At 35.6% G+C, this 13,541-nt stretch overlaps 2 protein-coding genes across 2 annotated transcripts; both read left to right on the forward strand.

Annotated features, from left to right (window-relative positions):
• Positions 1-1,806: 1,806 nt before the first annotated feature.
• LOC107483757 (potassium transporter 11) lies at positions 1,807-6,744 on the forward strand (the record flags this gene model as incomplete). The annotated part of the gene is given in 8 exon segments (XM_021140237.2): positions 1,807-1,821; positions 2,618-2,843; positions 3,258-3,503; positions 3,983-4,033; positions 4,165-4,425; positions 4,541-4,708; positions 4,846-5,100; positions 5,538-6,744. Coding segments are annotated over 8 exon segments (2,271 nt in total), but the record flags the coding sequence as incomplete, so codon positions are not given.
• Positions 6,745-6,882: 138 nt separating this feature from the next.
• LOC107483759 (potassium transporter 11) lies at positions 6,883-11,918 on the forward strand. Its single transcript, XM_016104374.3, has 8 exons — positions 6,883-7,227; positions 7,834-8,059; positions 8,748-8,993; positions 9,102-9,152; positions 9,304-9,564; positions 9,670-9,837; positions 10,420-10,674; positions 10,768-11,918. Exons 1-8 carry the CDS (start codon positions 7,099-7,101, stop codon positions 11,772-11,774), a joined length of 2,343 nt encoding a protein of 780 aa, XP_015959860.1. The 5' UTR covers positions 6,883-7,098; the 3' UTR covers positions 11,775-11,918.
• The last annotated feature ends 1,623 nt before the right edge of the window (positions 11,919-13,541 follow it).

A 13,541-nucleotide genomic window follows, 5' to 3' on the forward strand; every position in this document is an offset into this window, starting at 1 on the left:
CCAACCTACATTTTTTTTAGATAAATTTTAGGTAGCTTAATATTATTTATTTATTATAAATGACAAAGATTTTAAAACTTTAATAAGGAAAATGAAACAGATATTATTTAAAAACATTTATAATAACTATTATATTTAAAATATTCATAAATTATAAAAAAGTTAAATAATAAATGGCCACAAATATTTAATTTATAAAGGAATATCTACAAAGTAGATATGGAAGTTCAAAACTAATCATTGGTATCATGTCAAAAAAAGGTAACTGTGGTTATCATATTTATACTATTTTTAGAATATCATTAAGTTTGTATTATTTTTTTTCGTTCTTTCATTTTTTTTATCACGATATTAAAATTAAATTCTTTATCTATATTTATATTATATATAATGAAAATATGAGAAGTGGTGGTGCATAATTTTCTTTTATAAAATATCCTACATCATGAATAAAATCAAAGATGACAAAAATTGACGGAAATGATCTGAGTTTACCGCGCCAAGTGCCAACTATAATATGAAAAGACAAAGAGAGAGAGAGTAATTTTGAAAGTGGATCTCACGTAACTGACGTAAGAGCGAGTGTATATTTTTTTTTTTTTTACTGAGAGTATTTTCAGCACCGCTTATTATGAATTTTATTCAAGAATTTATTACTAACGAATAACATTTTATATACACAGGATGAAATTCAAATTTTATTATCTATTTAAATAGACTAAAAAAGTTAATTCCTAAACCAACTAAAATTGATGAGTGTGTATATTGGTCAGAAGAGAGTGTGTGATGTTTTCAGCAGAAGCGGACAGAATATGCGCCGAGAGAGAGATGAACAAGGTACTTCTCTTCTTCTTCTGACTCCTATCATGTGTTGATATCTTACGTTCCCCTATTGGTTCTCTCTTTCTCTCTCTCTCTCTCTCATAAACCGACCTTCGCCGCCGTCGCGCTTCATCATTGTTTCCTACTTCGTAAAAACCTTCCCCTTTTCTTCTTGTTTTTCGTTTCGTTTCTTTGCTTCAATACTTTAAGTCGAAAGGTACCAGGTGAGGTGTGTGAGAGAGGGAGTTGGTTTTTCAGGTGCGGAATTATTTTTTTTTTTGAATGATTTGCATTTCTGAGTTATTTCTTCTTCTTGCTGTTGAGAATTTTTCTATAGCTGTCTGAACTTGAGCTAGAATTTTAATCTCTGTCCATGTCTTGATTTTTCTTAATTTATTTTATTCAGAAAATGATATATCAATCACAAAGCTTCAAACTTCTTCTTTGTCTTTTTTTTTTTAAATATAAATTTTGCGGATAGAACAAAATATGCAATCCTAAATTCCAAAACAGCTACTTTTGTGCAAAGTTTGAGGTTTAGTATTTTTGGATTGTGCTGACGTTTGATTTACTGTGAAAAAGCTGAGCTGACGTTTGATTTATCGTAAAAAAGTTGAGGTGGTACCAATCTATTATGGCGTTTACCCCATTCCTATAACCCGAGGCTGTCAATTTTTGACTTTCTTTGTTACTTGTTGACATGGAATCACAAAGTGAACTCCTGAATAATTCAATTTTGCTTTGTCTTTTTGGATTTTATGAGTTTGGTTTTTGGATCCTGTGTTTGGAATATGCATAAACTTACCAAGCACTTTTCTGTTCTCAAAGGCATAGGTCTTGTTATTGAAGTTTTGATAAAGGAAAAAGAAAATGGCTTCAAGATTAGGTAGTGATGATGATGCTGATAATAACAAAGGAAGCATGTGGGCTTTGGAGCAAAAGCTGGATCAGCCAATGGATGAAGAAGCTGCAAGGCTAAAAAATATGTACAGAGAAAAAGTAAGATATGCAAACTAATTTTTCATGTTCTTCTTTCTCTTTCTAATTTACTGAATTGGAATTCTATTTGTTTTCTAGGAAAACTGAAAAAGTATCCAGTCTTTCCTAATTAGTAATTAGCCTTTAATTAACTTTCTTAATTAATTTATGGAATTGAGAAATTAATGGTATACAATTGAATAAGTGCCTTATTTATACTTTTGTTTTTTCCAATTGTATTTTTCGTATTATAGGAAAAAGGATACAATTGGGAAAAAATGCTATTCTTACTACGTTTTAGTGATATGCTGTTTTAACTTGGTAGTATAGTAGATATGCTTGTGCATACTTTGAAAAGTGTTGTGTCGAAAATTCTAGTAAAACATGTAAATATTTTATTAGAATTATGGATGTGGTTCAACTGGGTTTAAGCCTAGTGAAAGGGGCTAGTCCCTTGTACAATGTGGCAAACTGCGATTTGATTCTTAATTAGGAGAGGTGCCTACATGTTGTGTGATTGTATCTGATCAATCATCAAACAAGATTTCCCTCATTGGAGGGTACCTGTGAGAATTATTCTTTCAAGAAAAGAAAAACAATCATGAAGGTGGAATTTAATTCCAGAGCATTTTTCTCATTTTGAAATCATATACTTAAAAGAAACTCAAGCACAAATCTAAATTCTAAGTAGTAGAAGAAGAAATTCAGGTTTCTACATGATGTTTTGGGTAGAAGTTCAATCTGGAAATCTTCATTCCAGATCCACCTACTACTATTTGGTATTAAGTTCCTTGTTATGCTGTTTTCATTTGTACAGAAATTTTCTGCGCTGTTGCTTCTTCGGCTTGCATATCAGAGTCTTGGTGTGGTTTATGGAGATTTGGGAACTTCCCCTTTGTATGTTTTCTACAATACATTTCCTCATGGAGCTAAAGATCGAGAGGATGTTATCGGAGCTCTTTCTTTGATTATATACTCTCTCACACTAGTGCCACTCCTCAAATATGTTTTTATTGTATTGAGAGCAAATGACAATGGCCAAGGTATAGATTGTTGTCCTGGTTTTATAGTGACATCTATTCATGTACTGCCAAACAATCGGAAGTGGTTTTTTTTCACACTTATTATTTAAAAAGAAAACTACTTTTGTTTTTGTGGCATCACATGATTGGTTGTCAATATAAAACTTCATTACAAAGATAGTGTACAGAAATTAAACTCTAAGGAACTTCATCTAGTATGATAGTGCCTGGCGGACACCAATATGTCTTAATACCACACATTTCACCTTCTGAATATATGACATTTTATTTTGAAGTTAACCTTTTTAATTAAAAGCTAAGTTGGTTCTTTGACAAGTAAAATATACTGCTATATCCATTTTTAAGACATTTCATGATAGCTTAGCATTGTTGAGCTGCAACTAATTCTTATTGAGCTTTATATCTGTGGACCAGGTGGAACATTCGCTCTCTACTCCTTGCTTTGCCGACACGCAAACCTTAAAATCATTCCCAACCAGCATCGTACTGATGAAGAGCTCACCACATATAGCCGGGCTACAATCCATGAAAGATCATTTGCTGCAAAAACCAAAAGATGGCTTGAGACACACGCATTTAATAAAAACTCCATCCTCATACTTGTCCTTGTTGGTACCTGCATGGTGATAGGAGACGGGATTCTTACCCCTGCTATATCTGGTATGTGTTACCTGATCTTGTTCCTAATTTCTTGCTATTTATTGCCAATGACTCACTAGTAAAGTGGCACAAGGAACTAAGAAAGAGGTGTACATGGGGCCGAAGGTCCTGTGTAGGCTAGGTGGTGGGAAACAAAGCACTGATTAATCAGGGCCCTCTTCGCTATGAAGTCCTTTCGTATTTAACATAAGCTTAAAGCTTGGGAAGGGCCTTGATGCATGGCCTTAGGTCTGGTTGGGAAATAGATTATTTAAGCACTAATTGTAAAAATAAGAATTATCAATTCTTCGATATGAAAATACACCTTGGAGGATCTGAAGCATCTTAAAAGTAAACATGTTAGAAAAAACGTATAGTATGGGTGATTTTAAGATTAATCAATTAATTTGATTTTATTCATTTATTTACTTTTATATTGCATATTTTTTAGTGGATCTTCAGTTTATGCAAGACATATGTAACTATATGTTCTATTGCAGTTTTATCTGCTGCTGGAGGCATCAAGGTAAATCGCCCCGATGTGGATAGTGGTATGGTACTACTCTTGTATAAGTGCATTTTACTTCAATTTCTACCACTTTGTGTAACTAGCATTCAAGTTTCAGCTGGTTTGTTTTCCTGAAAAGATTTTCTTTTCTGTTGCTGCCTTGCTGAGTTATAGGCGTAGTTGTGCTGGTTGCTGTTGTAATACTAGTCGGGTTATTCAGCTTGCAACATTATGGTACGGATAGAGTTGGTTGGCTCTTCGCTCCAATCGTCTTACTTTGGTTTCTGCTAATTGGAGGTATCGGTATGTACAACATATGGAATTATGACAGCAGTGTTTTAAAAGCATTTTCACCTATCTATATATATCGGTATCTAAGAAGAGGAGGGAGAGAAGGTTGGACTTCCCTTGGTGGTATCTTGCTTAGCATAACAGGTGAATTCATTTTTTATTGCCGTTGTATCCTCATCGTGGAGAATATTTCAGAACTAATAATAAAGTGAAGTGCATTGTTAACTTGAACTCGACAACCGGTGATCATTTATTTCAGGGACGGAGGCTCTTTTTGCCGACTTAGCTCATTTTCCAGTCTCATCTGTACAAATTGCATTCACTCTAGTTGTGTTCCCTTGCCTTCTTTTAGCATATTCTGGACAGGCCGCCTACCTTCTATTAAACTTGGATCATACGAAAGATGCTTTCTACCGTTCTATTCCAGGTTTGTCTTAGACTTGCTTTAAAGCTTCTATTGAGAGTATAAGACATGTCAAATTTTGCATTAAATTCTTTTGTTTACTGCTATGCCATTTCATGCCCGAAAGTGACTGCCTGATATATGAATCCTCTGCCGTGCAGAAAAAATATATTGGCCCGTATTTGTCGTAGCAACAGCAGCAGCTATTGTAGCTAGCCAGGCTACAATAACAGCAACCTTTTCAATTATTAAGCAAGCGCTAGCTCACGGCTGTTTCCCACGAGTCAAAGTTGTACATACATCAAAGAATTTCCTTGGCCAGATATATATTCCAGATATGAATTGGATCCTTATGATTCTTTGCATCGCTGTTACGGCTGGGTTTAAGAATCAAAACCAGATTGGAAATGCATATGGTATGTTTCTTTCTGAGGTTAAATGTGTTATGCATATTTTGGCACATTTTTTTCTTCCTAGAATTTCATTATTAGAAAGAGATACCAAGAAATATACAAGTTCTAGCAGTATTATGCATGCATCTCGTCTGTCAAAACCTTTATTGTGCGAGCAAACTCCCAATTTGGTCATTGGCAGCTTTTGCATCAGATAGTCTTGTCCTTCACTGTTTTTTTATTATACTCGAAGTTTCTAACCATGTAAAAAGGTGGTCCAAATTTTCTCTAGAATTAGAAAATGATGATTGTAATGAAAATGGTGAAGGATGAGATTGTCCAATGCAAAAGTCATGACTTGTCAATAAGACCAAGTTGGGGGTTCACTCTTATTATGCGTATTAAATCATTTATTGCTACGTCTTGATTTAAAATCTCATATAAATGCAATGTCACTACAGGTACTGCTGTTGTGTTGGTCATGCTGGTTACAACACTGCTCATGATTTTAATCATGCTGTTAGTCTGGCACTGCCATTGGATTCTTGTCGTCATTTTCACACTCACATCGTTGGTTGTGGAATGCACATACTTTTCAGCTGTACTATTCAAAGTTGATCAAGGTGGTTGGGCACCCCTTGTAATTGCTGGAGTATTTTTCATTATAATGTATGTTTGGCATTATGGTACCTTGAAGCGCTACGAGTTTGAAATGCATAGTAAGGTCTCAATGGCATGGGTTCTTGGCCTCGGACCGAGTTTGGGACTTGTCCGTGTCCCTGGAGTTGGATTAGTATACACAGAGCTTGCAAGTGGAGTACCACACATCTTTTCCCACTTCATCACCAACTTACCAGCCATCCATTCTGTGGTGGTTTTCGTGTGTGTCAAGTATCTTCCTGTCTACACCGTTCCAGAAGAAGAACGATTCCTTGTAAAGAGGATTGGCCCCAAGAACTTCCACATGTTCCGGTGCGTGGCACGGTATGGCTATAAAGACCTGCACAAGAAAGATGATGATTTTGAGAAGAAACTATTCCATAATCTTTTTGTGTTTGTTAAGCTCGAGTCGATGATGGAAGGATTCTCTGATTCTGATGAGTACAGTTTGTACGGCCAGCAAACAGTGGAGTCTAGAGATGCTGTGTTGAACAACAACAATAATGACAACACAGCTTCCTCAAATGTTGACTTGTCAATTTCGACAGTAGATTCAATAGTACCAGTTAGATCTCCATCACCTGTGAATATCACTGTACAGTCATCCGATCGTGTAAGCAGCCACACCGAGGTTGATGAACTCGAATTCTTGAACAACTGCCGGGATGCCGGGGTGGTCCACATACTAGGAAACACAGTTGTGAGGGCAAGGAGGGATTCAAGATTCTACAAGAAAATAGCTGTTGATTATATATATGCATTCCTTAGGAAGATATGCAGGGAGCATAGTGTGATTTTCAATATTCCTCATGAGAGTCTCCTAAATGTTGGTCAGATTTTCTATGTATAGTGCCTCTTCCATTCCTCTTAAGATGTATCATTTGTGATTTTTCCTTTTTGTGCACAGTTGAGAAATATTATAGGATATGAACGCATTATGCATTTAATAGTTAAGTTTTGTATGTATTATTTTCTTTGAAATATGAATAATAAATCATCATTTTTGCATTATGCATTTAATAGTTAAGTTTTGTATGTATTATTTTCTTTGAAATATGAATAATAAGTCATCATTTTTTTTTGTAATTATATATTGACTTTTAATCATTTTACTATTTTTAGGATTTGCAATGATCTATCATTTTTTTTTTCTTTTTACTGGAGCATTTGCAGTTACCTATTAACTTGAAATGCTTGTTGGTTAGTTTAGAATGTAGAGTGCGCTCGTTTATGATTAAAACTGAATCTGATGCACTTTTCTCAATCTGTAAATGGTGTTAAGCTTTTGTCGAATGATTAAAATTTTCTCCGCACTCGTCTGGAAAAGAAAAAGGAGTTTATCTATCAACTTGAGATTCATTTATGCTGACAACAAACGAAGCATATGGGAGTAACCTAAAGAAAAAGGGTAGCATGTGGGCTTTAGATCAGAACCTCGATGAGCCTATTGATGACGATGCTGTGAGGATCAGAAATATATCCAAAGAAAAAGTAAGCTTCAAACTCTCTTTTTCATATTCCTCTTTGTTTCTCTTTCTCTTCCCCAGTTGGATTTTCGTTTTATTTGAAAAACTATGAAATGTCTAAAACCTATCTTGTCTTGCATAATTAAATAAATCTTTTTTTTTACTTTCCTTTTTTTCTGGACCAATTCCTTAATAAATTGATGGAATTGAATGATAGCATTTCTGGTTTATCAATCAGCATTCAATACTATAGATATAGAAATTCAAAGATATGCTATTTCAATTAGGTAGTACAGTAGATATATGCTTGTGCCATGCTTGCAAAAGGGTTCATGTTGAAAAATCTTAAAAGGAAAGAGGTTAAATTATTCAATATAATTATTTTGAATGTGAATCATTGGGGTATAGGAGCATACCTTTTATATAATAGTTTATTTCAAATATTCGAAAGAAATTCAAGCACAAACCTAAATGCTAAGTAGACTAAAATTCAGATTTCTACATATTGTTCTGGGTAAAATTTCAATCTGGAAATCTTCATTCCAGATCCAATTACAAGATATTGTACTGGCTATTAGAGTATTAGTATTTTCTATTAAGTTCCTTGTTAATTCTGTTTCCATTTCTACAGAAATTTTCGGCTCTGTTAATTCTTCGGCTTGCATATCAGAGTCTTGGTGTGGTTTATGGAGATTTGGGAACTTCCCCTTTGTACGTTTTCTACAATACTTTTCCTCATGGTGCTAAAGATCAGGAGGATGTTATTGGAGCTCTTTCTTTGATTATATACTCACTTACACTGGTGCCGCTCATCAAATACGTTTTTATTGTATTGAGAGCAAATGACAATGGCCAAGGTATAGATTGCTGCAGTAGATTTTCGTTATTCAATTGATGTACAGTAATAGATTTTGTTCTTCAAATGAAAATGGCCAAAACCAACTTGGGTTGATTGAGTAGTCAGCTCATTCGTACGCTTAAATAAGTGTTAGTGGTTTGAATCTCCTCTTGTGTATTAAGCAACTCATTGGCCAACGACGGATCCTTAAATAGAGCTACGATATGTGACGGATTAGTCATCAGTCTGCTGGACTGGGAGATACTGTAGAAAACTAAAAAAATAAAAGATGACAATGGCCAAGGTATGCACTGGTGTTCTTGATGTGAAAAAGTGGTTTGGTGTGGTTTTGGTTTGGGTTGTGAAAAAACCACATCATGAACACTAGTGTAGACCTTGGCCATTGTTAAAAATCTTACACTTAGATTCATGTGGTGGATCTGAAAGGTTGCTAGTTACTTTTGCTGATTTGGCTATAGATAATTGAGTATTTGTAATCTGAAATTTCTTTATTCACAATGATAATATCTTGTTGATGTACCTATCTGAATTTCCATTTTGAAGCTAACCTTTTAAGTAGAAGCTAAGTGGATTCCTTGATAAGTAAAATATATTGATATTCCCATTTAAGCCGTTTCAGATAGAAATGTCTGTTTGGCATTGCTGAGCTGCAACCAAGTTTTACAGAGCTTACATCTGTGGACCAGGTGGAACATTCGCTCTCTACTCTTTGCTTTGCCGACACGCCAACATTAAAATCATTCCCAATCTGCATCGTACCGATGAAGAGCTCACTACATATAGTCGGGCCACCATCCACGAAAAGTCGTTTGCTGCGAAAACTAAAAGATGGATAGAGGCACACCAATATGCTAAAGACACTATCCTGATCCTTGTCCTCATTGGTACCTGCATGATGATTGGGGATGGGATTCTTACCCCAACTATTTCTGGTATGTGCTCTGTTTGCACTTGATCTTCTTGTTCCTGTATAGCTTATAGTTCTGTGAATGTGAACTTTCTTGATATTTATTCTAACTAGATAAGGTTATCTATTGCAGTTTTATCTGCAGTTGGTGGCATCAAGTTAACTATCCCTGATGTGAAAAATGGTATGGTACCACTCCTAAATACTCTTGTATCAACGCAATTTTTTTTTATTTTATTTCTCAATGCATTTGCCATGTGTAACTAATATCAGAGTTTAAACTAGTTTGCTTTTGCTTTGTTGAAAAGATTTTTCTTTTTGATGTGGTGTTTCAGAAGTGGTAGTGCTGGTTTCTGTTGCAATAATAGTTGGGTTATTCAGCTTGCAACATTATGGTACGGATCGAGTTGGTTGGCTCTTTGCTCCAATTGTCTTGCTTTGGCTTCTCCTAATTGGAGCTATTGGTATATACAACATATTGAATTACGACCGCAGTGTTCTAAGAGCATTTTCTCCCGTCTATATCTATCGGTATCTAAAAAGAGGACGGCGAGAAGATTGGACTTCCCTTGGTGGTATCATGCTCAGCATAACAGGTTAATAAGTCAGTTTTCATTGTTGTTGAATGATGATATCCTCCTTATACGTCATATTTCAGAATTGTTCATGTGAACTTAACACTGTTGTTTGATTCATTTCAGGAACCGAAGCTCTTTTTGCTGACTTGGCTCATTTTCCAGTCTCATCTGTACAAATTGCATTTACTGTTCTCGTGTTTCCTTGCCTTCTCTTGGCGTACTCTGGACAGGCCGCTTATCTTCTGAATAACTTGGATCATACGCAAGATGCTTTCTATCGTTCTATTCCAGGTTCGTCATAGTATTAAAATTTCTATTTTCTATGGACACGTGGTGTGAGAGGGCATTACCATCTGATTTGATAGTTTGGCTGAAAAATAGTGCAGATTTTGATGAATGACTTCGTCTGTAAAAGTTACAAAATGTAATACTTTATGTCAAAAATGTAAAAAGAGCATGTGACATGTATTTGCACACCTATATAAAATGTTAAAACCTGTATACTTTGTTTATCAGGATAGTCATTGAAATCAATTATTCATGTGGGATCAAGAGACTGGGTTGTGGAGGCATTAAAATTAGTGTAATCAAGATCACAGCATAATTGACATTGTTGCTCATATGATGAGTAGTTTTCTTAAAAAGTAGAATTTGATATCGAATTTAGCAGTAAATTCATTTGTTTCACTGCCAAACCTTCCTTGTGCCTAAAGCATTGTCTTATTCTGATGTTTATGTGAATGCTGTGGAGATAAAACTATAACAAGATTCTATATTTCTTTCTTAGAATGATGCACATTTGCTTCTTCATTTCTTCATTTCTTCATTTAGCACTTTAATATGTTTGTTGTTGGTTACCTTTTTGCACCGCAGACAAAATGTACTGGCCGGTATTTGTTGTGGCAACAGGAGCGGCTGTTGTTGCAAGCCAGGCTACAATATCTGCAACCTCTTCAATTATTAAGCAAGCCCGTGCTCATGGCTGTTTTCCGCGAGTCAAAATCGTACATACTTCGAAGAAGTTCCTTGGCCAGATATATATTCCAGACATCAATTGGATTCTTATGGTTCTCTGCATCACTGTTACTGCTGGGTTTGAGAATCAAAGCCAAATTGGAAATGCATATGGTAAGTGTTTCGTTGCCTAATGGCGCGAGTCATATTTTTCGCACATTTAAGATCTTGTAATGAAGAGAGTAACAACATTTCTTGTTGTAATAGGTACTGCTGTTTTGTTTGTGATGCTGGTAACAACATTTCTCATGATATTAATCATGATATTAGTGTGGCACTGCCATTGGATCCTTGCCATCATTTTTGCCGGCGTATCACTTCTTGTGGAGCTTTCATACTGCTCTGCTGTGCTATTCAAAGTTGATCAAGGTAGTTGGATACCCTTTTTAATTGCTGGAGCATTTTTCATTGTCATGTATGTATGGCACTACGGTAAGCTGAAACGATACGAGTTTGAAATGCATAGTAAGGTCTCAATGGCATGGGTTCTTGGCCTCGGACCGAGTTTAGGACTGGTTCGAGTCCCCGGAGTTGGACTAGTATACACACAACTCTCAAGAGGAGTACCACATATCTTTTCACATTTCATAACTAACTTGCCGGCTATACATTCCGTTGTAATTTTCGTGTGCGTTAAGTATCTTCCTGTCTACACTGTCCCGGAAGAAGAACGGTTCCTTGTCAAGAGAATTGGCCCCAAGAGTCTCCACATGTTTCGCTGTGTGGCGCGATATGGCTACAAAGATCTCCACAGGAGAGATGATGATTTTGAGAACAAACTCTTCGAAAGTCTTTTCTTGTTTGTCAAGCTTGACTACATGATGGAAGGATGCTCGGATTCAGAGAATTACAGTTCGTATGAGCAAACACCGGCGGAGTCGAATAACAATAACGAGAATACACATTCATCGAATATGGATTTGTCAGTTACGTCAGTAGATTCACTAGAATCTGATAGATCTGAATCACATGGGAATATTGCTTCACGGCCACCTGAGGTCGATGAACTCGAGTTCTTGAACAAATGCCGGGATGCCGGGGTGGTTCACATTCTTGGAAACACAGTTGTGAGGACGAGGGATTCAAGATTCTACAAGAAAATAGCTATTAATTTTATATATGCATTCCTTAGGAAGATATGCAGGGAAAATAGTGTGCTTTTCAACATTCCTCATGAGAGTCTCTTAACTGTTGGTCAGATTTGCTATATATAGTGCCCCTTTACCTCCTCCTGTTTTATGCAAATGTGGAATAAAATACTGGGAACACATCCCATGAGATTTTTGAATATATTATACGTTGAACTTGAAGTCTCTGAATATTATGTATATTCAAATGTATAAAAAATTATTTTTTTATAGAGGAATTAAAAAAATAGAAATAATTAGAAAATGAAAAAAATACTAGCCTAAAATAATGAAAGATTTCTAGTCATAAAATTCCTAAAAATAAGCTAAACTAAAACTAGAAAGAATATTATAATTAATTTTATTTACAAAAAAGATTCATGAAATAAATTAGGAATTTGATTTTAATTTGATCTAGTCAACATTCCCCCTCAAGCTGGCTTGAAGATATCCTTCATTGATAGCTTGCTTATTATGCTATCAAAGGTCTTTTTGGATAATCATTTAGTTAGAACACATGCCAATTGTTCCGTGGTCGGAACATATAGGATACAAATCTGTTCTCTTTCAATCTTTTCCTTTATAAAATGTTCGTCAACTTCAACATGTTTAGTTTTATCATGCAGAACTGGATTATGGGCAATAGAAATTGCAGATTTGTTGTCACAATACAACCTTATTAATGGAGAAATAGGAACCTTTAGTTCTTTTAGGATTTTTTCTACCCATAGTGCTTTACATATTCTATGAACCACTGCTCTAAACTCAGCTTCTGCACTACTTCGTGCCACAACACTCTGCTTTTTACTCCTTCATCCAACCAGGTTTCCTTCAACAAAGGTGCAATACCTAGATGTTGACCTTCTATCCATGACATTCCCAGCCCAATCTGCATCTGTATAGGCTTCAACTTAAAGATGTCCATAGTTTTTGTAGAGTAACCCTTTCCCAGGCGACCCCTTCAAGTACCTTAAGATTCTAAAGACAGCATCCATGTGTTCTCGGCTAGGTGAATGCATAAACTGGCTTACCATGCTCACACCAAAGGCTATATCCAGGCGTGTATGGGATAAATATATTAGCCTCCCCACTTTGTCCATTACATTTTCTAGTTCAACTGGTTTCAATTTTAAGTTAGGCTCTATAGGTGTTTCAGCAGCTTTACAACCAAGTAATCCCGTCTCTTTTAAAAAATTTAGGATATTTTCGTTGGTTCATAAAAATGCCTTCCTTAGACCTTGCAAATTCAATTTCAAGAAAGTATTTTAATGAGCCAAGTTCTTTGATTTCAAAAGCTTTGGCAAGCTTTTCTTTCAAGTCTTTCAGCTCCAAGCTATCATCACCTGTCAGAATAATGTCATCCACATATACAATTAAGATGTCAATTTTATTAACTGCTGAATGTTTATAGAAAAGTGTATGGTCAGCTTGGCTTTGAGTATAACCAAGTCCCTTCACCATCATTCCAAGTCGTTCAAACCAAGCTCTTGGGGATTATTTCAATTCATATAGAGATTTCTTTAGTTTGCACACTTTATTACTCCCTAGTTCAGCCTCAAATTCAGGTGGAAGTTTCATGAACACCTCTTCCTCTAACTCCCCATTCAGGAAAGCATTCTTTACATCCAATTGATGTAAAGGCCAATTGTAATTCACAGCAAGAGATAAGAGAATCCGCACAGAGTTGAGTTTAGCAACTGGAGCAAAGGTCTCTCGATAATCTACTCTATAGGTTTGTGTAAATCTCCTAGCTACTAACCTAGCCTTATACCTCTCTATGCTTCCATCAGCATTGCACTTGATGTTGAAAATCCACCTGCAGCCAACCAATTTTGTATTCTGTGGTAGATCTAC

The sequence above is a fragment of the Arachis duranensis genome, chromosome 4 (genome assembly GCF_000817695.3).
Source record: "Arachis duranensis cultivar V14167 chromosome 4, aradu.V14167.gnm2.J7QH, whole genome shotgun sequence".
Taxonomy (NCBI): domain Eukaryota; kingdom Viridiplantae; phylum Streptophyta; class Magnoliopsida; order Fabales; family Fabaceae; genus Arachis; species Arachis duranensis.

What these genes read in the sequence shown, in the direction of transcription:
- LOC107483759 (XM_016104374.3), top strand. Translation starts at nt 7,099, where the DNA reads ATGCTGACAACAAACGAAGCATATGGGAGTAACCTAAAGAAAAAGGGT. An exon ending in GAAATATATCCAAAGAAAAA is followed by an intron (nt 7,228 to 7,833) that starts GTAAGCTTCAAA and finishes CCATTTCTACAG; the next exon opens with AAATTTTCGGCTCTGTTAAT. An exon ending in AGCAAATGACAATGGCCAAG is followed by an intron (nt 8,060 to 8,747) that starts GTATAGATTGCT and finishes TCTGTGGACCAG; the next exon opens with GTGGAACATTCGCTCTCTAC.